Source organism: Delphinapterus leucas, chromosome 16 (genome assembly GCF_059928025.1).
Source record: "Delphinapterus leucas isolate spDelLeu-1000000601 "Yukka" chromosome 16, BTC_Dleu_Yukka2, whole genome shotgun sequence".
In the NCBI taxonomy this organism is placed as follows: Eukaryota; Metazoa; Chordata; class Mammalia; order Artiodactyla; family Monodontidae; genus Delphinapterus; species Delphinapterus leucas.
Genome location: NC_143144.1, coordinates 23,106,778 through 23,134,517, shown reverse-complemented (window position 1 = coordinate 23,134,517; position 27,740 = coordinate 23,106,778). Strand labels below are relative to the sequence as shown.

General features: G+C 41.2%; 1 protein-coding gene across 1 annotated transcript in view; it reads left to right on the top strand.

The window, feature by feature from the left end:
• DNAJC12 (DnaJ heat shock protein family (Hsp40) member C12) overlaps nucleotides 1-5,382 on the top strand; it is a 30,794-nt gene extending 25,412 nt beyond the window's left edge. The window contains exon 5 of the mRNA XM_022590694.2: nucleotides 5,064-5,382. Coding sequence (XP_022446402.1) covers nucleotides 5,064-5,158 — 95 coding nt within the window. The 3' untranslated portion in view covers nucleotides 5,159-5,382. The remainder of the gene's footprint in view (nucleotides 1-5,063) is intronic.
• Nucleotides 5,383-27,740: the final 22,358 nt, after the last annotated feature.

The window sequence follows — 27,740 nt, the reverse complement described above, 5'->3', positions numbered from 1 at the left end:
GTACCAATATTATAAATTTATTTATTTGTTTTTATTTTTGGCCGTGTTGGGTCTTCGTTGCTGTGCGCGGGCCCTCTCCAGTTGCGGCCAGTGGTGGCCACTCTTCGTTGTGGTGAGCGGGCCCCTCACTGCGGTGGCCTCTCTTGTTGCGGAGCACGGGCTCCAGGCGTGCGGGCCTCAGCAGTTGTGGCACGCAGGTTCTAGAGCGCAGGCTCAGTAGCCATAGTGCACGGGCCCAGTTGCTCCATGGCATGTGGGATTTTCCCAGGCCAGGGTTCAAACCCATGTCCCCTGCATTGGCAGGCAGACTCCCAACCACTGCACCAGCAGGGAAGCCCAGGTTGGTACCAATATTATTCTCATTGTATAGATGAAAAAACTGAAGCCTAGAGAGGTTGAATAATTTTCTCAAGGTTATCCAGCTTGTATGTGGCAGGGAAGGGGTCTGAACTGAGGCAGTTTGGTTGCAGAGTCTGCATTCTAAGGCATTGCACTATCCTGAGAAGATACCTTACCTGTAAGTAGATTTATAGACATCTGACCCATGTATATATCCATTGAAGCAGGGTATTACAGAGGTTAAACTCTCGGCTCCCCAGCTATACTACCTGGGTTCATATCCTAGCTCTACCATTTATTATCTGTATTACCTGGTAAAAGTTACTTAACTTCTCTACACTTCAGTTTTCTCATCTACAAAATAGAGATCAGAATGGTACCTTCTCATAAAGTTACCATGAGGATTAAATGAGACGATCCATGCGAAATAGCACAGTGATTTGCCTACAGCAGGTCCTGGATAATTGTTAGCTATTGTTATCATTTCTTTGTCTATCTGGCCATCCCACTGTATTTATCTTGTACAGGTGTGTTATGTACACACACGTTAACTGTCCTCCAAATTCTTGATTCTTATGGTTGTGACACAACACCCCACTAGAATTTAGCCTTTAAGTAAAAGGTTCCTGAATGTTCTCGAACACTTCTTACAAAAAAGAAGATAATTCGATAGTTTGTGGTGAACTATAGTCTTTCTAGAGACAGTCACTTCAAAACTCTCTTTGGGGAGAGCTTCTACATGCTCATTACTTGTTGGGAATAAAGATTCTTAGAGCTTCATTCAGATGCCTCTGCTGGTTACCCAAGAGATCCTTTCAGAGCCTGCAGTTGACTGCATCAGCCGTATAACTGGCAGTGGTTATAATATAACAAACCAATCAAAGCAGAAGCTCGAATGTCCCAAAAACAGTGTTTTAGGCAAACATACACATACAAACACCCACCCACAGGCATTCACAGGCAAACACGTGAATGTTTCTCCATTTAGCCTTGGAATGTTCAGATCTGGGCTTCCAGAACCCTTGGGGCCTCCATGTGACTATATGTTTCAGACTCAGGCCTATTCTGAGTTCACCAGAGTTGAGGGGGTTGATCACGTCAGATTCTCACACTGAGGCCCCACTTAAATCCCTTTCATAAGATTCTATAAAATTTTCTCTTTCTTTTCAAAAAAAGTTATTTAGATATTTAAAAACCCCAAAGTAATATGAGCTTATCATTAAAAATTCAAAGAATCACATATAGACAACAATTTAGTGTCTACCCTAGTCTCATCCTTCTCTGCTTCTACTTCCTGAAGTAACCAATGCAGATGCCCAGGTGTGTCTCCTTCCATAGCCTTTGTTTGTCTATGCTAACAAAGGCATGTATAAGCATATGTTCGTTTGTGAGGGCTTTACAAATAAAGAATGGGGTTATACTGTGCACATTCCTCTCTGTTATACAGTAGCTAAGAGCACAGACTCTGGAACCAGAGCCTAGCTTTTCCCTCTGATGAGTTGTGTGACCTTGGGCAAGTGAGATAACCTCTCTGTATTTGCATTTTCTTATCTCTATATATTAGTTAAAATGTTTGTGTCTACCTCTACCTTGTAAAGTCTTTTTTTTTTTTGGCTGGGCTGGATCTTTGTTGCTGTGCGTGGGCTTTCTCTGGTTGCGGTGCGCGGGCTTCTCATTGCGGTGGCTTCTCTTGTTGCAGAGCACGGCCTCTAGGCATGCTGGCTTCAGTAGTTGTGGTGTGCGGGCTTCAGTAGTTGTGGCTCATGGGCTCTAGAGCGCAGGCTCAGTAGTTGTGGCGCATGGGATTAGTTACTTGGCGGCATGTGGGGTCTTCCTGGACCAGGGATCGAACCCGTGTGCCCTGCATTGGCAGGTGGATTCTTAACCACTGCGCCACCAGGGAAGCCTTTTTTTTTTTTTTTGTAAGGTCTTTTTGAGAAGTAAATAACATATGTAAAATATTTAGACCTGGTACATGGCCATTGCTTTTTTTTTTTTTTTTTTTTGCGGTATGCAGGCCTTTCACTGTTGTGGCCTCTCCCGTTGTGGAGCACAGGCTCCAGACGCGCAGGCTCAGCGGCCATGACTCACGGGCCCAGCCTCTCCGTGGCACGTGGGATCTTCCCAGATCGGGGCACGAACCCGTGTCCCCTGCCTCGGCAGGCGGACTCTCAACCACTGTACCACCAGGGAAGCCAGGCCATTGCTTTTTTAATGTTAGCTTTTATTACTATGGGACTCCTCCTTAGACCCTTATATTTAGAATGAACTCATTAGAATGAACAGCTGATAAATATTCCACAGTGTAGATATACTGTAATTTACTCAGAACAAATTGTGATGCCAGTTTTGATACCCTCACGTTGTGAAATGTATTCTCTTACTGTGGTTGAGGAATGAAGCAGAGGGGGTGAGAGGAGGAAGGATCACTGTTTTGAAAGCTGTTGTTGGAGAATAAGAATTACGCAATTTTGCTGAAAGCTGCATTTACCAGTATTTTCTTAATGTTGTCTAAGAGATTATTGGCTGTTTTGAGTAGTGCCTTAAAGTTGGGGTTTCATATGTCAAAGCACAGTTGCCTGATTATAATTTCATTTGACTGCAGTGTAAATTTTTATAACATCAGCATTTAAGAAATATTATTCATGTCAGCTTTACCAAGCCCTGAGTGGCTTCCCACATAACTTTTCAGCATTTTTGTTAATTTCCTCAAGCAGTGCTTGATATTTACTTTGAAGTTTGCCTTTTGATGCCTCTTCTGTGATGAGCTTCTATTAAATAGTCCCCATGATTTTCTGATTCATTGCAACCAGGAAAATAAGGAGCACGGCATCTGAAAACCCATGTGCGAGACAATCTTACTTTTTACTTTCTTTTCATTTAAATATGCAATAAATGTGCCTTCTGATGAATATAATTCTAGAATCAAACATCCTGGAGTAAAAAAAAAAACAAATGTAGCAGATGCTGTTGATGTGCTAACATATCCTCTGGGCATTGCCAACCCTACGGCTCCCACCAGAGTGCTTTCTCTGGCAGTGGGTCCGGCTTGGCAGCAGTGAACGGGCAGTTAAGTACCAGGGAGTAAACACGCTGTGGGTGTAGCCGTCAGATGATAATGAATGGGAGTGGGAGGCTAAATTCCCCAGCGCCTTCACCCCTCAAGTGGAATAACTCTCAGGGGTCTTTACAAACTTGGTTCCTTTCCCTACCAGGGTCTCCTGGGATCAACTCCCCAAGTTAGCCACTTGAATTCAAGTTCTTGTCCGGGGTCTACTTCTAGGGGGACCCAAACTCGAAAACATCTTTTCAAACTACAGAAATAACATGTATTTAGTGTAGAAATGTGAGAAAATATGGTCAAGCAAAAGGAAGAAAATACAATAACTTGTAGTCTTACCACTTAGGGAAATATGTATTATTGTTATTTTGGTATATTTTAAGATATGTTAGTATACCTAAAATGAAAAGGATATTACTGTACATATTTTCTGTGTGTGTTTCAATTACAGGTTGTCAGAAACAATTTCCTTTTTGCTTTTTCCCCAAATGGCAATTCTTTAGATTGTTTTCTGCGATAGTTCTAAAGAAAGTGCAGATCCTATTTTCCTGGGATAATCACTGTCAACTATTCTGTGTATATTTTTCCTACTACATATTTAGATAATATTTCAAATATTGATGGAGGCATATTTAATATATTATTTTGTAACCTGCTTTTTCATTAGCAATATTATAAAAGTAAAAAATGATACAAGGCATACTTGTTCATCGCAGAAAAATAAGAAAATACAGATAAACAAAAAAGAGTATAAAAAATGAAAATCGTATCTATTCCAACTCTTCAGGAATAGTTACTGTTAACATTTAGGGGTAATTACTTAGAGACTTAAAAAAATTTTATATAAATACCCATGTAAATATGAATTTATGAATGAGATCATGCTGTCTAAACTGTTTCGTAACTACCAGTTACTTAGCAATATGTTATGAACATTTCTCTATGATGATAAATATTAAAACATTGTTAATGACTATATCTAAGCCTTTTAACCAATTTTCTATTACTGAAGATTTAGACTATTTCTTTACATTTACAAATGGTATCATAATAAACATCCTTAGAGTTAAGCCCTTGAGCACATCATGATTATTTTATTAGGATAAATTTCTAGAAGTAGAATTATTGGCTTAAAGGTTTATACATTTTAATGAGTTTGATAAATATTGCCAAATTGCCTGCTAGAAGTTTTGCCAGTTTACACTTCCTCCAGTAGAGAATGAAAATGACCTTTTCTCTAATTTTCCACAAAGTTGTTTATTAGAATTAAAAAAAAAATCTTACTACTGTGGAATAAATTATTTGTATTTCCAGGGATCCTTTCCATTGACCTTCTACTTTTGACAGCTGTTTGAAAGTAGTTTCTAATTTGCTTGCAGATAAATTGTCAAAATTCCCACCACTGGAAGTATCTATAAATATCTTTTTATTAATAAGCATTTAAACACGTAAGGCCCTCTCATCCATATAAACCAATTCCTGTTCATAAGGATTCAATAGTCTGCTTATCCATTTCTGTAAGATATTAATAATTCACACCAAAGACTTACCCTTACATTTCACTTATTGCAATGAAATCTAATCAACAAGCTGTTTTACTATTATAAATAAGCTTGACTTTTCCTACCTCTGATTTTAAAATATTCTCTTCTCTCTTCTATAGGTTTTTCAGATGTGAACTGTTGGCACCTTCGTTTCCGCTGGTCTGGGGATGCTCCTTCAGAACTCCTGAGGAAATTCAGAAACTATGAAATATGAAATGTCCCTGCTCCACAGGGGGGAGAGGGAGGGAGGGAGAGAGACAGAGAGAGAGAGAGAGAGATCATTCCCTGCGCTGCCAACATACAGCCTTTGTTCAAATCTTAAAAATGTCATGTTTGTGAATTGCTGAGTACCAATTAATTCCTCCATCCTTGATCCTGTTCTCTCAATATGTTTTCTAAACAAGAAAATTTTCAGCCTAGTTTCTTTCAATATTTGAGTAAATTACGGCTCTTAGATCCAGAGTAGATTGTATTATGTGCGTTTTCCTGTTAATGTTATTTATAGAAATCCATTAAAAATCGATCTCTATATTTAAATATTTCATTGATATACCATGATCTTTATGAGTGCTAGATGTACAAGAAATGTTTTCTGACTCTGGATTTAAAATGAAATGTGAAATTACTTGTCTAAACTCCATTGAATGAAATAAATAATTTTCCCAAACTTCATAATGAATTTATAATTCAACTGTATTTTGAAAATAATTTGAATAAGTATTTCTACTGCAATCTTAATAATTATAAATTTAAAAGGTTATTATTCATTTGAGAAAATGTTTTTACAAGATTTCTTTTATTATATAGCAGGTGATAAACTTATAAACTATGTTCTAACTATGAAAATGGGCCTGTTACGTAACACATCCTTTTTAGGTTGGAATTACTAGGTTTGCCATGTGTAGTCTATGGTTATTTTTTGTTTGGAAACAAGTGAATGAAAAATTAAGAAGAAAGATGATTTTAGACCAGGGGTTCCTTGGTCAAAACAGAGTTTTCACTGGTCTATAGCAAAATGAAAAAAATACAAATATAGGAAGTTTTTTAAAAAATAAATCTATTTATTTATTTATTTATTGGCTGCGTTGGGTCTTCGTTGCTGTGCGTGGGCTTTCTCTAGTTGCGGCGAGCGTGGGCTACTCTGTCGTGGTGCGTGGGCTTCTCATTGTGGCGGCTTCTTTTGTTGCAGAGCACGGGCTTTAGGAGTGCAGGCATCAGTAGTTGTGGCGTACGGGCTTAGTTGCTCCACAGCATGTGGGATCTTCCCGGACCAGGGCTTGAACCTGTGTCCCCTGCACTGGCAGGCGGATTCTCAACCACTGTGCCACCAGGGAAGTCCCAGGAAGTTTCTTTAAAAAGCAAAATTATTCAAAAATTATGTCCTTCCTACCTTTGTGGTTTAAAATGTGCTGTTTTTTAAAAAAAATTATTTATTTTTGGCTGTGCTGGGTCTTTGTTGCTGTGCGTGGGCTTTCTTTAGTTGCAGTGAGCGGTGGCTACACTTTGTTGTGGTGCACAGGCTTCTCATTGCGGTGGCCTCTCTTGTTGCGGAGCACGGGCTCTAGGCACGTGGGCTTCAGTAGTTGTGGCTTGCGGGCTCAGTAGTTGTGGCTCATGGGCTCTAGAGCACAGGCTCAGTAGTTGTGGCACACGGACTTAGTTGCTCCACGGCATGTGGGATCTTCCCGGACCAGGGCTCGAACTCGTGTCCCCTGCATTGGCAGGCAGATTCTTAACCTCTGCACCACCAGGGGAGTCCCTTTTTTTAAAAAAAAAAACTATTTATTTATTTATTTTTGGCTTTGTCGGGTCTTCATTGCTGCGTGCGGGCTTTCTCTAGTTGCAGCGAGCAGAGGCTACTCTTCATCGCAGTGCATGTGCTTCTCATTGCAGTGGCTTCTCTTGTTGCAGAGCACACGCTCTAGGTGTGCGGGCTTCAGTAGTTGTGGCACATGGGCTCAGTAGTTGTGGCTCACGGGCTCTAGAGCACAGGCTCTGTAGTTGTGGCGCACGAGCTTAGTTGCCCCGCGGCATGTGAGATCTTCCTGGACCAGGGCTCAAACCTGTGTTCCCTGCACTGGCAGGCAGATTCTTAACCACTTCGCCACCAGGGAAGTCCCCCAAAATGTGCTTCCTTTTATGAAATAGTATCATAGTAGATTGTAGTGGTTTGTTGGGCTGCCATAACAAAATACCACAGACTGGGTGCCTTAAACAATACTTCTCATGGTTCTGGAGGCTAGAAGTCCAAGATCAAGGTGTGTGCATATTTGGTTTCTTTTGAGGCCTCTCTCCTTGCTTTGCAGATGGCCACTTTTTCCTCACAAAGTCCTTTCTTCTTATAAGGACATCAGTCACATTGGATTAGGCCCCCACCCTAAAAACCTCCTTTAACTTCATCTCTTTAAAGACCTTATCTCCAAATAAGGTTACATTCTGAGGTACTGGGAGTTGGGACTTCAATAAATGAATTTTGGGGGAACACAATTCAGTCCATAAAATAGATGAAAACTTTTTTTTTTTTTAACAAATACAACCCTGTATTGGTTCCCTTAATATTATTATTATTATTTTTTTTTTGCGGTACGCGGGCCTCTCACTGTTGTGGCCTCTCCCGTTGAGGAGCACAGGCTCCAGACGCGCAGGCTCAGCGGCCATGGCTCACGGGCCTAGCCGCTCCGCGGCATGTGGGATCTTCCTGGACCGGGGCATGAACCCGTGTCCCCTGCATTGGCAGGCGGACTCTCAACCACTGCACCACCAGGGAAGCCCCCCTTAATATTATTTGAAGTTCTGCTGTTTTGTCAAATCCAAAAGTCAGGGCCAGACATTTAGAGAATTTTTCTACCACCATTTTACTACTTCAGTAAAATGGGATTTGTTACTATATCTGCAAATTTTATTTCAAAGATAGAAAGTAACTGCAAAAGAGATAGCACATTAAATGAATAAAATGAGCTTTAGGACTACAGTTGCCTGTCATAATGCCTGCCTGACCCAAGTGGGCACTCAAATAAATGCCAGATTGAATAAGTGAATTTTTCAATCTAAGAATCAAGGTTTTAATTTTTTTCTCTTTTTTTCCCCAGTCTGTCTGATTTACAGCACTGATGACTTCTAATGACTTGTCAAGGGGAAAAACACTCCCACTCCCATGATCTGCTCTGCTTTTGTCGCAGACATATTTCCCAATTGTTGACAAGACTGAGCGCTCGCTCTGTTTACTTTCCTCTCCCATGATGTTTGAAGCCTCCACATAAGAAATAAGAAATAGTGTCACTTGAATAGGGGTTTCTGATGGGTCAGGCTTGCGCTAAGCACTTTATTTACTTGATCCCGTCTAACTTAGTAGACCTTTCATTCTTAAATACTCTCCTGAACTCAAAGTTTAAAAAGGGAGGGGACTGTGCTTTGATAATAGTGTTTCTCTTTGAATGAAAAGTAAGAAGAAAACTGGACAACTTTTCCTCAGTAATTTGTTTGAATGCCCCAGTGTGTCCAGCACAACCACAATTGTATGCATGTGTAATAGCACATTTTCAAAGCCATTTATTTTTGGATTATGGCTTGACTTCATGGCATAGCAAACTGATTATGAAAAGATAATTTTATATAAAGGTGATTAAACTCTTGAGTCAGCTCTAAATGGTAAAGATAATTAGTTTCTCTCATATTTGATGTTGAGTGAGTGAATGAATGAAGCATATATTTCTTGAGAACATTATTATGTGATATATATCATACCAGTGTTTGTGTAGGATATAAAAAATGCTTAAGTCAAGTTTATGCTCTCAAGTAGTTGATAATTTAGTGAAATAAGACAGGTATCTGAATATCTTATAGTTTAAAAGGAGCACTTTGCATTAGTTTAAGTATGTAATGTGCTTAGAACATGCTGGGCACATAGTAAGCACTATGTGTACTAGTTACTATTCTTATGTGTTAAACCTTGTGATAATCAATTAACAGAATTGTGGCCTCCCTCCCTCCTCAATCCCTTTCCTCCAGTTCTCCATCTCAGAGGCACTGTTTCTTGCCTATCCTTCCATAGATATCCTGTGCTTTACACACGTACATGTGTTTCTGTTCTTTTCTTTACCCAAATGGGAACAGTACCCTGCTGCGCATCGCCCATTTATTCAGTTACTATGTACTGGAGATTTTCCCATTTTTAATATGGAAGTGCTACCTTGTTCTTTTTATCTGCTACATGGCTTTCCATTGTGTGGATGAACCATAATTTACTTAATTTGTCTTCTATTGAAGCCTTTCCAGGTTATTTACAGGCATTTTTTTTTCAAACACAAATAGCAATGTAGTGAATAGCTTTACACACAGTATTCTTATATATGAAGTATACCTGTAAGATAAATACCTCTTACTGGAATGAATCAAAGAGCATGTATGTACATTTAGAATTTGATTACCATATTCTTAAGCAAAAAACAGATGCAATTTGGCAAGTTTCAGAGATCTTAGGGCCATTGGATTGGAAAACCCAGAAAACAGTGTGCGTTCATTGGGATTCTTGTCTTTAGTCTTTTTCACTCTAGGATAGACTCCGTTGAGTGGCTCAGTTTGAAGCACTATGCTTATGGAAAAATTTACCCAGCTGGCCCCCCACTGCCGTCTTCCCAGGGAGTGCCCAAGATATAAAGCAATAATAAAATCAGAGTATACTTTTCTTCTGGTACCTTCCACAGAGACAGCACAAGATCAGGGTGTTTTTTCAGTGTTATGGCTTCTTGTCTTCTGGGTGTCCCGAAATGTTGAAACACAATTCTAAAACATTTTTTGCTCTTTTAAGTTAAGGGCAACTCAGTAGAGCAACTCTGGAAAACCCAGGCAGAATTCACAATTTCCTATGATCCCAAACAGTTTCCAGTCTCCCATGGACATATACCAGCCTGTCAAAAACATGTCCTTTGACGAGCAAATTAGAAATGCAAAAAAGACTTTGCAGATATTTCTTGTAAAGAGAGGGCTGCATCAGGGGAAGATAAGGTTGTTTTCCCGCTTGTGAATTTTCATATCCTTTCCGTGCCCAGATCTGATGGTGGTTACAAGATCAATCACAGCAGCAAGTGTCAATGACTAATGCAGTTATTGAGAGGGGTCTTTAATTTCCTGGAGGCAAACACCATCACCCACCACGTCCACATCACAGACGAGAAGATGCCAGGGCTACTGCGGAGTCAGTGATGGAAGAAATTACAAAACTGATGCAATTACTGAGAAAATGATGAAATGTCTCACAAAGAAAGGCTTCAATTTCCTTCAATTTCAGGTTTTGTGATATGCATCAGTGTGGCTGTGTCTCTAGTATTATTCTCAGCTCCCTGTGTCCTCTTACCCTCATGGTGGGAGAACATTTTGTAACAGGAAGATCATCCTCACCCTTTCTTCTCCCACCCTGGCTCTTTCATTTCTTCCAATGTTTTTTGCTATGATGATTTCTTTTATTAATTAGCAGCCGAGAGTAAATGTTTTCACAGTGGAATCTAGGTTAGGTTTATGGAGAACTAGATCGCTTTGTGTTTTTTTTTTTTTTTTTCAGTTCTAACTGATGGTGGGATTTAGGGCAAATCACTTAAATTCTCTGATTCACTTTCTTGTACCTGTGGCTGAAATTAAGAATCTTCTCTTCATAGAACATAGGCTCTTGGCTCAGGACCAGGTCCAGAGTTGGCCTGTTTAGGGCCTTGGGTGGGAGCCAGGAGAGCATGGAAACTGATAAGGAGTATGTAGTCCAGAAGTAGAAGTCAAGGGTTAGTGACGACAGAGAAGGCAGAGAAAGCAGACATGTATTTTCCCATCATTCTTTCTAATAACTCTTCTTTTCTTACTGTTCTTTTAAGTAAAAGGGCTGAGATAGAAAACGAGAGATTACAATTAAGTATGTATACCTAGATGCACAGCCTTAAACACCTCAATTATCTTTTTTACATTCAGCTGAGTTCGATATCATTCTTGATAGCATCCCGCCTCTGAAGACAATGGTGATTTGTTTTCGGAGTATAGTACAATATTTAAATACTTTCCAGCTTGTTAGACTATCAGGGGAGGCTCTAAAACAGGGATAATAAATAACAACAACAACAACTCCTACCTTTACCAGTTTCCAAAGCATTTTCTCATGTATCTTGTTGTCTTGTTGTCACAACTAACTCCATTTTCTTGAGGAATTTGTACCTTTTGCTACATCCTAAAACCCACAATAGAATGGAAAACAGATTTTAAAATTTAATTAAGAAAAAACACTTTTTTTAAACCAGTGTTCTCAATCTTGGAATCCACCTGGGGAACATGAAACCCCTGATACCTGGGTCCCAAACCCAGAGGTTCTGATTTAATTGGCCTCTGTGTCAATCCCAAGGGCGTTGGGTTTTCACAGCTCCAGGTAACACTAAAGTGCCATGTGGTTGAGGACCACGTGGCTTAAACAAATAGGTTATACGTGAAACGGTTAAAGTCTTGATGTCTCTACCTGTATACAGGAGACCAGAGCTCTCCCTTCCTGCCTCCAGTTATTTCTGGGGCTCCCCACGGCCCCAGAAGAACCTCATTTGGGCTCCCAAACAGGTCTATGAGCGGCAGCCACCGCCTTGCCTTCGCCAGGGTTCTCTCTGGCTCTCATCTCCAGCCCACGAGGCTGCTTGGAGCGCCCCCTGCTGCCGCTGACGGGCGCTGAGCGTCTGTCGGCGGGAAGAAAGGCCTCCTCTGGGTCCTGTTTCCGAGGCTGGTTCTCCCGGTTTTCAACAGTTCCCCAGCGGCTAGGACTCGCCCCCTAACCTAGTGGTCAAAGATCCTGACTTCCCGGCTTGACTGGGAGCACCGACCTACCTCTCTCCTCCCGTCCACCTACTCTCTCACTTTGCCCTCACCCCAACGCCTTTCTTCTGCCAACTGGGGGCGGGTTGGAGGGGCGGGGCGGCGGAGGAACACCTGGACTGATGACGCACAGGATTCTGGGGGTTGAGTGTGTGGAGGGGGGTGATGTGTCTCCACTAGTAGCGACTAGCTAAAAGTGCTCAGTTTTAGGAATTCCATCGGTGTTAAAGCAATAGACATGTGGTATAGAGACGTTTAGAAATAGAAGCCCAGCAGTGGGCTCTGAGGTCCCGCGGATGTGTCGCTTGCTTCAACAGTGTTTGGACTGAACCAACCCGGTGACGCCCCTTGCTCCAGGCCCCACCACCCTCTAAACTTTTTTCCAGTTGCAGCCTTCAGAATCAGCCCTCAGCTATCCTCGGCAACCGGGATTGGCCAACACCATTTTTTGAGCTTAACTCCTTATTACTGATCAACCATGAGCGCCCATATTCTTCAGAATTATTCCGCGGAGGTAGAGGCTGTCGTCAACCGCCTGGTCAACATGCATCTGCGTGCCTCCTACACCTACCTCTCTCTGGGCTTCTATTTCCACCTCCACCATGTGGCTCTGGAGGGCGTGGGACACCTTTTCCAGGAATTGGCTGAGGAGAAGCACGAGGTGTCAAGCCTCTCTTGAAAATACAAAACTATTGCGGCTGCCGCAAGCCCTTCCAGGATGTGCAGAAGCCATCTCAAGATGAATGGGGTAAAACCCAGGACGCTATGGAAGCCACCATACTCATAGTCTGCCCGCGCAGACTTCCACCTCTGTGACTTCCTGGAGAACCGCCTCTTAGATGGGCAAGTGAAACTCATCAAGAAGATGGCAGCCACCTGACCAGCCTCTGCAGGGTGGCTGGTCCCCAGGCGGGGCTAGGCGAGTATCTCTTCCAAAGGCTCACCCTCAAGCACCACTAGGAGCCTCCGAAGCCCAGCGGCCTTTGAGGAGTCCCTCTGGTGTCAGGGCTTCTCTCTGAAGCCCCTCTCTAGAACCACTAGGCAGCTTTTTAAACACCCTGCAGCCCTCTCCCAAGCCTTCGACCAAATGGAAACAATAAAGCTTTTTGCGGGGTGGGGTGGGGTGGGGGAGGGGAAGAAGCCCACGTGAAGGTCCTTTACCAGATAATACTTAAAGTGAAATGATTAGCTATGTGGCCTCAGGCAAGTCCTTTACTTCTACTTCTCTGAACCCATTTCCTGCCTTGTAAAATGAGGAGATGTGAAACAAAAGCAGGAAAATTGGGACTCAAAAGCAGACTGCTCTGGATTTGATTCTTCTCTTCTGGTTTAAATTCAAGGAATTAGGGAGTCTTTGCATCAAGGCAAGGACAGTACACTGGCAGACATCCATGGTGACATCTTCCATGGTGTGAAGTGTGTGGTTAAGAAGGTGGCTCTGGAGACAGCAATTACCATCAGGGTAACCTTAGGTAAGTTCATTAATCTCCCTGTGCCTCAGTTTCCTCATCAGTAAAATGGGATAGTAACTACCTTTATTAAAGGACACAAATATTAACTATTAATAGTAACGATTGGGAAAGAAAATCAGAGGGTGAATAAAAAGATTTTTTTCCAACAGCATCCCATTCTCTAAAATGGTACTCCAGCATCACCCAGGTGCTTGTTACAAATTATTGGACCCCACCCCAAACCTACTCAATCAGAAACTATGAGGGGCAAGGCCCAGGAATCTGTTTTGGAATCTTTCTGGAATCTCTAGGGGATTCTTATGCATGCTAAAGTTTGAGCAGCACCGTTCTAGAATCTTCCTCCCCAAAGTGTGGTCCAAACCCCAGAATCATCAGCATCTCCTGGGAATTTGTTAGACATTCAGAATCTTGGGCCTCACTCTGGATGTGCTAAATTGTAATCTGTGTTTTAACAAGATCCCCAGGTATTTCTATGTATGTTAAATCTTGAGAAGCACTGCCCTAGAACTGCATCTTTAATTTAGTAGCCACTAGCCATGTGTGGCTATTAAAATTAAAACTAAATTAATTAAAATGAAATAACATTAGAAATTCAGTTCTTCAGTCACACTAGCTGTATTTCAAGAGCTCAAGAGTCACATGTGGCTAGTGGTTACAGTATTGGACACTGCAGATTACAGAACATTTCTACCATCTCAGAAGGTTCTATTGGACAGTACAGCTCTAGAATAATTATTACTATAATTATTTTTTTGTGACCACAGAGCATCTAGATGAAGCAGATTACCTGGGACAAGGTTGACAGACTCTAATGTTTAAATGAGCCAAGCAGGCGAAGTAAGTGAATGAAGTAGACCAGTTATAAGAGAATCAAAAGCACGAGGGCAATGGTAAGTGGCCAGTGATACTCCACATCCATGCTGGGACTACAACTGGGAGTGCTGGTGACTGTGGTAATCTGAGAAAAGCATGTTTAGATACAGCCAATGTTACCATGGAGGAGGCTAAGCCCAGGCTAGGATAGATTGTTCTATTTTTGTTTAAGAAGCTAGACATCTGGATTTTTATGTGATTCTTAAATTTTGATTACTAAGTCAAAATTTTAAAAATGCTGTGCTAGCCAAGGAAACATTCATGAAAGCCTCATTTGGCCTTGATGTTGTGACCTTGAAATCAAGCTGTCTAGTTCTGCCTTGCAAGGTCAGTTGTTTGCCTTGTGCATGTCCTCCTTTCTTGCCTCTGTTTCTTCTTTCTTCTCTTCTTTTGATCTTTTCTTTGCTTTCCCTTCCCTTTTTTCTTTTCTCTCTCCCCTTTAATTTTTCTTTCATTCAGTAAGCATTTATTGAATGCTGTCTTTGTGCCAGGCATGGTGCTAGAGACTCAGGATACAAAGATGAATCAACATTGCCAGTCCACTCGAAGAGCCCACAGTTTCGTGGGAGACTCAGCTATGAGCATAGATAATGACAGTGCAATTTGACGAGTGTTGTAGTAGAGGTATGTCCAAAGCCTTATGGAGTGGTAAATAATGGAGTAAGCCAACTTTGAGGGGGAGGGATCAGAGAGGTCTTCACACATGTGGGATATCTGAGCTGAGTGTTGAAGGATGTGCAGGAGTTTTCCAGGTTGAAGGGCTGCGATAGAAGTGGGAGAGGATATTTTTAGTGGAAGAAACAGCTTGGAGGCTTGACAGTACTTTGTGTATTTAGCAAGAAAATTTCTGGGTGGCTGATGTGTAAAGTATTATATATAAAGTGATTTACTAGACCTCCTTGTTCTTAAAAGTTTGTCTGCTAGCCACTCTCTGCCACTATTTGAGCCACTTCCTCCTACCCCCCAGGCTCCTTTCACCCCAGCCTTGTACCCCTGAATCTACAACCTGCTTCTAGAACCTCACCCTCCACCTTTCCCTTCCCCTGCTGTCTTTCTACTCCCTTCTCCCTCCTGCCAACATCTTTCTCCATCCACTTAAAATTCAGAGTGCCCTTTACATATTCAAAACCATCTGGTGCTCAACCAACCAGAGGGAGAATAAAGATGCTGAGATTGTTAATCCATTTAAATGTCAATGACTCTGAGGTTTTTATTTGGATCCTGATTAAACAAAGTGTTAGAAACCTAAGACAATTTTTTTGAAGTATAGTTGATTTACGATGTTGAGTTAATTTCTGCTGTATAGAAAATTGACTCAATTATACACATATATATATATGTTCTTTTTATATTCTTTTCCATTATGGTTTATCTCAGGATATTGAATATAGTTCTCTGTGCTGTACAGTAGGACCTTGTTGTTTATCCAACCTGAGGCAATTTATGAGATGATTGGAAATTTGAACACTAACTGGATATTAATGATTGACATTTTTAGGTGTAATAATGGTATTGTGCTCATGTTAAAATGAAAGTCTTAATCTTTAGAGATGCATCGGATATTTATAGATGAATTGATATGAAGTCTGGGATTTGCTTCAAAATTACATAGGAGTGAGGAGAATTGAGGTACAGATGAAACAAGATTGGCTATGAATTGGTTATTGTTGAACCTGGGTGATAGGTACATAAGGGTTCATTATGTTAGACTCTCTAATTCTCTGTATGCTTGCATATATATAATATTCAAAATACTCCATGCTATTTGTTGAATTGTGTCTTTCAAAAAGATATGCTGAAGTCCTAACTCCTGGTACCTCTGAATGTGACCTTATTTGGAAATAGGGTCTTTTCAAATGTAATCAAGTTAAGATGAGGTTATTAGGGTGGGCCCTAATCCAGTATGACTGGTGTTTTTATAAGAAGGGGGAAATTTAAACAGTCAACTAATATTTGACAAGGGAGCCAAGAATACTCAACAGGGAAAGGATAGTCTTATCTATTGAAATAAATCGTGTTGGGAAAACTGGCTAACCACATGCAGAATACAGTTGGACCTGTATTTTAGACTGCTTAAACGATTAATTTAAAATGGATTAAAGACTAAAACATAAGACCTGAAACCATAAAACTCCTAGGAGGAAACATAGGTGGTAAGCTCCTTGACATTGGTCTTGGCAATAATTTTTTGAATATGACACCAAAAGAACAAGTGGGACAACAACAAACTTAAAAGCTTATGCACAGCAAAAGAAACAATCAACAAGATTAAAAGGCAACCTATGGAGTGGGTGAAAAATATTTGTAAATAATATACCTGATAAGGGGTTAATATCCAAAATATATAAAAAATTCATACAACTCAATAGCAGAAAACCAAATAATCCCATTAAAAAATGGTCAGATGATCAGAATAGACATTTTTCCAAAGAAGACATAAAGATGGCCAACTGGTACATGAAAAGATGCTCAACATCACTAATCATCAGGGAAATGCAAATCAAAACCACAACGAGATACCACCTTACACCTCTTAGAATGAGTATCATCAAAAAACAAACAAAACCCCGAGATAACAAGTGTTGGTGAAGATGCAGAGAAAAGGGAACCCTTGTGCACTGTAAATGGAATGCAAATTTGTGCAGCCACTATGGAAAACAGTATGGGGTTCCTCAAAAAATTAAAAATAGAACTGCCATATAATCTAGCAATCTCACTTCTGGGTATATATCCAAAGGAAATGAAAACAGGATCTTGAAGAGATATCTGCACTCCCATGTTCATTACCTCTTTATTCATAATAGCCAAGATGTGGAAACAATCTAAGTGTCTGTCAACAGATGAATGGATAAAGTAGATGTGGTACATATACACAGTGGAATACTATTCAGCCACGAGAAAGAAGGAAATCCTGTCATTTGTGTCAACATGGATGCATCTTGAGGGCATTATGCTAAGTGAAATAAATCAGACAGAGGAAGACAAATGCTGTATGGTATCACTTTTATATGGAACCCCCAAAAGCCAAAAATCATAGAACAGAGAATAGAATAATGGTTTACCAGGATAGGGGAAATAGGGAAATGTTGGTCAAAGGGTACAAACTTCCAGCTATACGACAAATAAGTTCTGAGGACCCAAGGTATAGCGTGGTGATTATAGTTAATAATACTGTATTATATACTTGAAAGTATATAAAAGTAGATCTTAAATGTTCTCACCACAAAAAAGAAATGGCAAGTATGTGAGGCAATGGAGGTATCAATATTAGCTAATGGTGTGGTGGTAATCATTTTGCAGCATATAAGTGTATCAAATCAACATGTTGTACACCTTAAACTTTCATAGTGTTATATGTCAGTTATATATCACTGAAGGTGGAATAAAACAGGAAGGGGGGAATTTGGACGGAGACACACAGGGGAAGTTCCATGTGACTCGTGGAGGCAGAGACTAGAGTGGTTAGCTGCCAAGAAACCCAAGGATTGATGGCTACCGCCAGACTAGTAAGAGGCAAGGAAGGATTCTCCTCTTGAGTCTTCACAGGGAGCATGATCCTAACAAGACCTTGATTTCTAGCCTCCGGAACTGTGGGGCAATAAATATTTGTTGGTCAAGTTACCCAGTTTGTGGTTCTTTGTTTCAGCAGCCCTAGGAAACTAATGCACTCCATAATAAAAAGTTAAAATAGTAACTACATAACTTAAATTCTTTTTTTCTTTGCTTCCTCTTCTGCCACATCATAATCTAAACATCTTCAGGTAGGTCCATCTTGGACATGATATTCTGTTACTTTGAATAAGGACAATGACAGAGAAGTGAAAATCTAAATAAGAGGGAGAGGTTGAGGTAGAAGTAAAGAAGGTGGGATTAGAAGAAAACTAGACAAATGCATAAACCACCGCACAAAACTACACAGCCCCACAAGACCCCTAGAATTTCCTGAATAAGCCAAGCTCTTCTGGGCCTCTGTTAGTTCCTTCCTGGGGTCACAGACTTGGCTTTTGGTCTTGGATCTGCCATTTTCTAACTCAGAGACATTGGGCAAGCCATTCAATACAAGATTTATTTTCTCCTCAGTAAAGTGAGGGGGCTGGGTTACACCAGGAAGCCTTCCTTGCTTGCCCTACATTGGCTCAGGTGCTCCTACATCATCTGAACCAATCGGTGCCTACTGTAGCTGCATCACCTGCTTGTTATTGGTTACTGTTTATCGCTACTACAAGACTGTGAACTTCTTGAAACAGGACCTGTCTTGTTCACCACCGGATCCCCTCACTGAGTCCCTGACCTCATGCACAGTAGACCAACAAAAGTAGCTTGGTACAACGACACTGTATTTGTGATAATCTTATACAAATCTATGATAAAAATTCTCTTTCAGAGAGCTAGAGAAAAAGCCATTTGTTTGCATGTAACTCTTTAGCTCTTTACTCTGAGTTCTGCTAGGGACTGATCTTCTATTTTCTATTTGGCAGTCAGTCTCTGAGAGCCTCCCTCCCCACCGGGGCTTCCACCTCACTGAGCTCTGACATTGCTTGTGCATTTGGTACAATGCCCAAAACTGTGCTGAGGACAACTAAAGTGCTTGCCCAGGGTAGATTTTTTTTTTTTTTTTAAATTTTTGGTTATGTTGGGTCTTTGTTGCTACACGCAGGCTTTCTCTAGTTGCGGCGAGCAGGGGCTACTCTTCGTTGCAGTGCGCGGGCTTCTCATTGCGGTGGCTTCTCTTGTTGCAGAGCACGGGCTCTAGGTGCGCAGGCTCAGTAGTTGTGGCACACGGGCTTAGTTGCTCCGCGGCATGTTGGATCTTCCCGGACCAGGGATCGAACCTGCGTCCCCTGCATTGGCAGGCAGCTTCTTAACCACTGCGCCACCAGGGTAGATATCTTTTGGGTTGAAGTTTTGTGCTTTTCAATGATGAGAGTTAAGGCTTACAACTAGTTTCAGAGAGGAAACAAGAAAGTGACACAGTACTGTAGGTGTTTAACAAGGGCTTGGAAAGAAGGACGTTTGTTTGCTTAAGGGAAGACATCAGAACTGCAGATATGCATGTATTGTTGAAGCCCTGAAGAAAAATGAGTCAGGGAGAGCACTTCAAACACAGGCAGGTTGGTTTCTGCAATGAGTATCAAATGAGATCTTTCTTTAGGAGTGGTTTCATTTCAGGATAAAGGGGAATTTCACAGTGCACAGTTACTGTGTGAAAAATGTGTAATCTGGTTTCTAGCAATTTTGGCAGAGTGGTAGATACGTCAAGACTTTGGCATTTTGGTGAACTAGTTTTACAAAAAGCGTGGTTATTTCTTTATAAGGTGATTTCTAAGATCTTTTCTATTCTAAATTTCTGTGCGTCTCTGAGTAGAATTTTTTTCTATTCTATTTTCAAAATTATCCAAAGTAAGTTCTATCTAAGCTAAAAATTGATGGAAGGTATGACAAGAAAGTGTTAAGACTTTTCTTCCATCAATATATTCACATGGTTCCCTTAAAAAAAGTTCTTGAAATCTGCAAGCTTGTGTCACCATTCCTCAGATGGCCACAAGATGGCTGCCTTGGGCTAGTAGTAGGAGAAGGGTTTCCCCCCCCCCGACCCCCCAAAAAAAGCACTTGTTAGTTGCTGTGATGTTGCAAAAAGAATCCAGATCTGGTTGTTTCTTTGCCTCTGCACCTCTACAGTGTGGTCGGCTGGTATCCTTGTCCACCACAGACATTTCATGAATAAAACCTAGAAGAAATCTTAAGCAATCCAGCAATTCTGAAAGTTGCTCAGGCCAGTGTGCTGATGTCAATGCTGTGTGGAAGAGAAACACTTTGCTCACAAAGGGAATGTGTGTGTGTGTGTGTGTGTGTGCGCGCGCGTGCGCGCACGCCAAGGACCACTGGTTATCTGAAACTTTGTGGTCATAGGTAGGATTGATGCAGAAGCTTAGAGATACATTTTAGCATGTTAGGAAATAGGGTGTAGGGAGGAGTAATACTGAAAATATAATTAAATATCACCAAATGATGTTAATAATGAATTAAGTGTCACTGTATGGTAACCTTCAACAGGATAGGGACAGGTTGTTTTGTTGACCACTGAATCCCTTGAATATAAAAAAGTTGCCACACTTTGACTACCTTCTCCACCCAATTCTGGTCTTATTTGAACTGTTTCCTCCACAATGACACTTTTGGAGAATGGACCCAGAAGGACCTCTTACTGGACTACATTCCCCCTCCTCCCCATTTCCAGACTCTTTTCTGCCTCTATCTTGACTATTTTCAGTACAGATACACTTCCTATCCCAAGGATCTGTACCAGTGTTTTATTTACAAAGTGTGGTCCTTAGACACCCCTGCATCTCAATCATTTAAAGAAGTGTAGATTCCCGGGCTCACCTCATATTTATTGAATCTGAATCTCCAACATTGAGGTGCAGGGATTGTGTTTTTACTGATCTGTCATAGGTGATTCTTCTAATGTTTGAGAATCTCTGACATAAAAAGAACCCCTCACTGCCCTGGATTTTGGTGGGTCAAGGAAGATACTTCCTCAAATAGCCTGTAAAGTAAGGAAAGAGAGAAGATGATGACGATTGATTGTGATGATGGTCTATACCATAATAGACCCACATGTATCTCAGAATCAGTCAGTCAAGGCCAGCTACCCCCAATATCTCCCAGGAGAGATGCTGGATCATCATATTGCCAATAAAACCAGAAAGTAACATGATTAATTACTGCAGTCATTCAGGCTGAATTTAGTTTTGCAAAAAAAGTTCTTTTAAATGGTGGAACACAGGGCAAGGAGGATACTAGGGGAGGGGTGGATAAATCTTATAATCTAATAGAGTTACCCCAAAGGTAGATGTTAAGACGATAACCCTTAGCTTGAAATTCATTAGCCTCTATCCTTTGAAATTGCTGTCTTTTCACCATGACGCTCAACTGTTTTCAGTAGGGATTCCCCTAAGGGTCAATTTCAGCAGCAGTTTTAGGGACCAGTAGCTGATTCACTAGAAAGCCAGAAATTGGGCAGCAAGTACAACTAGTAAACAAATGTATGGTAAAACATAGAAACTGTAATAGTAATCAAAGAAAAACAGATCAAATAAAAATGAGGAGTGTGCTTACCTGTTAAATTAGCAAAATAAAAGTTGCAAGTGAAAATATTCAATGTATATAAGGGTTTTGTGATTCCAGCTGTCTTATGCATTATTGGTGGCACTATTTGGCACAGCTCTTTAGCAATGCAGTTTAGGAATATGTATTTAGAGACACAAAAATGTTCATATTCTTTGCCTCAATATTCTCATTGTTGGAGATGTAGATCCTAAAGAAATAACATAAAACATGGAAAAAAGCTTATATCTCAGAGATGTACATCACATCATTACTTAACATTATTGTTTAGCAAAAACAAAAAAGAAAGCAGCCTCAGTGTGCAACAATTGCTTCGTTAAATTTGATGTAGTTACTGTTTAGTTTGTTAGACATTAAAAATCATGATTATGAAGACAAGAGCAAAAACCTTATGAAATAATTTTAATGAAAAATATAAAATATACTATATATGATTGTTAAAAAAAGAGGCAACAGGCCACAAATTGAGTCACCTGTGCTAAGCCTACATCATCAAACTGAAACTTAATACCTAACCTAGTTGCAGATTCAATCTCTCCCCAGAATGTAGTTTTAAGTAGTCAGTTCGGAATTCTCTGGTCAGCAAGAATGAGGTAATCTGCCACATAACCCTTTTCCATCCCCCAAAGGAAGATGAGGTCATCTACTCTTTTCTCATCCCTTCCCCCTTTGCCTATAAAAACCTTCCATTTTGTACAGCTCCTCAGAGCTCCTTTCTACTTGCTAGATGAGGTGCTGCCCAATTCATGAATTGTGCAATAAAGCCAATTAAATCTTTAAAATCTACTCAGTTGAATTTTGTTTTTTTATACTGTATTATTTCCTGTGTATCTCTCTGTGTTTGAAATAGTCAGTGATTTAATTTTAAATGCAACTATGTATTAAACTATATACATATAGAACAGGAAAGAAATAGATAAAGTGATAAAGTTGGTGTGTTAAGGTGCTCAGTTATGAATAATTATTTTTATTTTCTGTTTTCCAAGTTTTATGTAAGGCAGGGTCCTGGCTATCTCCATTTCCCCCTTCAGACCCACTCTCTGTCCTGTTTTCAGCTGCAGAGACTGATCAGTGGCGTTTGGCCAATGGGGAGGCCCAGTCAGAGAGTAGAGGGAGGGAGAAGAGTGAGCAGGTCCAGCCCTCTCCCTGCAGGATCACCGTGCACGACTCCTCTGGAGCAGCCCTCTCCTCGGAACTCTCTTCTGGGTTCCGGTGGCCACTCCGCCTCCTTATAAAAGGCACAACGTGAGAACTGTGAGTTTCAGTTTTACTTGGGGACTTACTGAGGACTACAGCCTGGGGGACAACCTCTCAGAGAGCTCTGAGGAACTGCTCTGAAGAGGTAAGGGGAGAGGCCAGTATATATGTGATTTTGGCTAAGGAGTAGGTACAACTCAGCACACATCTCAGTAGAAGGTTGCTGCTAGTCATGGGGAACAGATATCTCAGTTAATTATTTTTGTGCTTTTCTAAGTATGGGAAGATGCAAGAATCCGGGTTCATAAAACTTTTTCCTGAAATATAACTATCTAAGGGCCTGTTTTGCCTGTTTTCCCAAAGCACAGAGTGCCTCATCCTGTCCTGAGTCCTGAATTCCTTTCAGGGTGTCCTTGTAGGTCAGTGACTGCAGGGGCTACTGACTTAATCCGTGTAGAACGGGATGGCAAGGGACATTCTTTATTTGCACCACTTTGCTGTCCCTTGTGGTTTTTCTATACCCTCTCCATACCTTTGAAAATAGTCTTTTTTACTAAACCCATATAGAATTGCCATAAATTGAGTGTGCCTTCTGTTTCTTGCTGAGATACTTACCGATACTCTATTAAGCATGCCCTTTTATTTTCTGTATTTCTGAGGCTTTGACATCTAGGGCCTTACTAACCCTGGAGAGACTGTCCCTCCCAGGCTAGCCAATTCCTGGAGACAGTAAGCATCTCACCTGCAGGCATGCTTCTCACCTGCAGTTCATGCAAATGAACCAACCCTCAGCCCACACCTCTACCACCTCAGGGCCACTATTCCCAGGTCTTCATCACTCCAGGGCCAGATACCAGGCAACTAGGAACAACCCTTATATACCCAAGAGCCTGCTGAAATCATTCAAACTAGCCAATCCTAAACCTATTTACCCTGCCTCACCAGCTCCTCCTCACAGAAACCAAAGTAGAGACTAGCCCACATTTCCCCCTTGCTTCCTCTACTCTGGGCAGACCCAGAGCTTCCCAGCATTGCCCCACCCCCATCCCCAATGGCTTGGTATGACTCCTCCCTTTGGTAACTGTTGCCAACTAAAAATCGTCACTTGCCATCTGCCTTTCCAAGGATTAGGTCATAAGCCACTGCAGTTGCTGAGCTTCAACATACCCTGAAAGGAGTTCAGGAATGAGGCACTCTGTGCTCTGGGAAAAACTGGCAGAATAGGCATGCAGATAGCTAGATATTTTCAGATTTTATGAGCACAATTTCTTGCATCTTCTCATATCTAGAAAAGCACTAAAATCATTAATGGAGACATTTGCTCCTCATGACTAGCAGCAACCTTCTGCTTAGATGCGTGCTTGACTACACGTATCTCCCTTCACTAAACTCATATATAATATTGATCTTCCCCTTGCCCTCTTTGGAGCCGTACCTCAGAGCTCTCTGAGAGGCTGTCTCCCAGCCCAGAGTCCTCGTTTGGCCCCCAATAAAACAATTTCACAACTCTCACCTTGTGCATTTCTTTTCAGTCAACACTGCAAATAACAAATTATCTTTTCAGTGGTAATCTCCGGATCTGTTGTCCTCACCATACCTGAATAATAAAACCTACATTTTAGAACAGATATAAGCATTTTGATACTTTTATCATTTTTTTCAAATATAATACCCACCAGAACCTGTGACATTGCAGAAGAGTCGTAACTGGGAAATGTTATAGCTATGTGGTGGGCTTTAGCAGAAAAGATGTGTTAAAAAAAAGAGGCCCCTTGGGCTTCCCTGATGGTGCAGTGGTTGAGAGTCCGCCTGCTGATGCAGGGGACATGGGTTCGTGCCCCAGTCCGGGGAGATCCCACATGCCGTGGAGCGGCTGGGCCCGTGAGCCATGGCCGCTGAGCCTGCGTGTCCGGAGCCTGTGCTCCGCAACGGGAGAGGCCACAACAGTGAGAGGGCCCGTGTACCGCAAAAAAAAAAAAAAAAAAAAAAGGCTCCAAATGAAGTCATTTGTCCCTGAAACAGAAAGACTTAATTGCAGTTTCAACTCCTCCCAGAAATGTGTCCTTTTAAACAGTCAATCTGAAATTTCCTCATCAGCCGTACTGAGGTAACGTGTGTGACAAAGACTCCTACCGTTCCCTTCCCCCCAAAGAAGTCAGCCTGGACTGAAACAATCTTTTCTTTTGCTATTACCTTTTTGTCCCACCCCATTCTGCCTGTAAAAACCTTCCATTTTTGTACAACGTCTCAGAGCCTTTCTATTTACTAGATGGGATGCTGCCTGATTCAAGAATTGTTGAAGAAAGCCACTTAGATCTTCAAATTTACACAGTTGAATTTTTTTTTTTTTTTTTGCGGTGCGCGGGCCTCTCACTGCTGCGGCCCCTCCCGTTGCGGAGCACAGGCTTCAGACGCGCAGGCTCAGTGGCCATGGCTCACGGGCCCAGCCGCTCCGCGGCACGTGGGATCTTCGCGGACCGGGGCACGAACCCGTGTCCCCTGCATTGGCAGGCGGACCCTCAACCACTGCGCTACCAGGGAAGCCCGAATTTTGGTTTTTGACAGATGAAAACCTCTCCTTATTTCCTCAATAGCCAAATATTCCCCTCAATGAGAATGCTATAGTAATAGTAACAGATAATAAAAAAGAGCAACTAAAAAATTGAAATATGAAGATATAGCCTAGTCAGTGGCAGGTTGGGTGTTTTATAGAGATAATCTTGAGGAAAATGGTTAGAGGTTTATTTTTTTAACGAAGCTTAAAAAGCATTGGGGACAAAGACAAAGAATAATTTAGAAAGATGTACTACTCGAAGGTGGTGCGGATGTATTAATACATGTTAGAAACGAGTGGCCGGGAAGCATCAATCTGCCTGAGCTGTGGTCATTTTTCAAGCCTGGATGAACGTGAAGCAAAATCAAATTGTCAGAAGTAGATTTGAACGATATATTGGCAAATTTTCATGGCCAAAGCAAGAACAGGAAAAGCAATAGATAAGAGTGTCTCTGAACCTCTTTGCCAGCATTTAAGAAATAAATTTGTTTCTACAGTGAATCCACCCTCAAGTCAGTCTTGCAAAGTAGTTGGGACTATGCCATGATATTAATGTAGGTACTGAAAAAAATTCCTCAAGCCATCCATCTTACCCCTGAAAGTTTCTACAAGTAGAAACAGGAGCTGAGAGTGGGTCTGGTGGACCTCTCATCACTCCCTTGCCTTACAAATAACCATGGTCATTCTGCAGGGAAGGTTCAGACCTGCATTCTTTGTAACTCCAGACTTTGTTGTCCTTTTTATGAGCCAGAGGCAGTGAGCACTGTCCCCAGAGAGTACTGAGTTAGCAGAGACTGTGGTCACAGAAATTACTCTTGGAGCATCTTGAATTGTTAATAAAAATTCCAGGAAGCCCAGTAATTACTGGGTACAATATGGAGCTAAGCAGAGGAGAGGGGAAACAGAAGGGGGAAGGGAAGGGAAAATTTCCAAGAATTGACTCATTTGAGATGTCAGAAGATAAATGAGTACTTTTACTTCTAGCCCTTCCTTTCCCCTGGAAATGGAATAGATTAGCAGAGTGGAGGCTTCCCCTTTCTTTCTAGGGTATTTGTGTAGACTATACCTTTTTTTTAAAATTTATTTTTCAGCTTTATTGAGGTTAGACTATGTTTTTAGAACTGTTTGATTTCTTGAAGCCAGTTCCTGTTACTTGCACAAAGGGCTGATCGCTTTCTCTCAATTGTACATGAAAATGGATAACTGGGATTAAGATCCCTCCTTTAGAAAATGTCATATATACAAGATTTTCTTCGAAGCACTTTTTTCTTTTTTTCTTTGGTAAAATCAAAAGATTGGAAACAACTTTAATGGTCATCAATAAGGATTTGGCACAGATGTAAAAAACAAACTTATGGTTACCAGAGGGGAAAGGGCAGGGGGGAGGGGTAAACTGGGAGACTGGGATTGACATATAACACTACTGTATAGAAAATAGATAACGAAAAAAGACCTACTGTATAGCACAGGGAACTCTACTCAATACTCTATAATGACCTATATAGAAAAAGAATCTAAAGAAGAGTGGGTATATGTATATGTATAACTGATTCACTTTGCTGTGAAGGTTCTGGGTCATTCTGATGTATTGAGAGGAAATGATCTTAGAAAGCATTCACTCCCAATTTTGTCTCATGCATATATTACTGATGTCCTTTCTTGATATCTTTATGTTAATGGAAATTGCAAGATATCATAGATACGTATAAACTGGAAAGAACGAGTAAAATGTTAACCAGCCTCTTAACAATGTCCCAAATAATTGTATCTTAACAATTATAACTTGGAAAAACTTTTTTTTTATTATACTGGGAAGAGTCCTGTAGAACAGGGATTGGTGAACTACAGCCTGTGGGCCAAATCCAGCCTTCTGCCTGCTTGTGTAAATAAAGTTTTGTTGGAACTTGGCCACACTCATTTGTTTATGGCTTCTTTCATGTTACAAAGGCAAAGCTGAGTAGTTGCAACAGAAACCACATGACCTGCAAAGCCTGAAATATCTACTAGCTGACCTTTCATAGAAAATGTTTGCTGATCTCTGTAGTAGAGGTGTGTACCAAAAAGTATGGCATTTCTGTGCTCCAACATCCTAATACACGTTATTTCAAAACACTGACAGTCTTCCTCCACTGATGTATGTATCTTAACATCTGGAAGATAAATAGTTTTTGGATGGACACTGTGTATACTTATCTTATGTGGTGTCAGGTGAAATATGTCTAAAAGTCCCTCGCTGGACAAATACTCTGAGAATCTTGTCTCGAATATGTTTGGGAGGGAAACATATCCCCCAAAAGTGTTTGGGAATAAATGTGATATGAAAGAACAAAGGGCTCTGAGATCCCTGGAATGGGACCTGGGATTGATGAACTGACCAGGCAGGGGCTGTGCCCTACCTCAGTACCTCAGTGAGAATCTTACCAATCCCTGACTCTTCTCTTTCCCTGACCTCAGGCAGCAGAAAGCTTCAAGAGCATGAAGCCCATGGGCCATGTTCTCTGTCACTGGAGTCTTCGGAATGGCCTAGAGATACCAATGGAGACCTGGCCTTGCTCACTCATGCCTCCCCTGGCAGCCCAGTACCAGGCAAAGCAACTAAGGTAAATCTAAGTCCATCCCATCCACTCTTCTAGGCCTCAGAATCCAGTCCGTGAAAGAGTGTCCCCAGACCTAGGACTAATGAGTAGAAGTGGGAGAGAGTGGGAAGGAAAAAGAAATAACTAATTTCCTGTGACATCCAG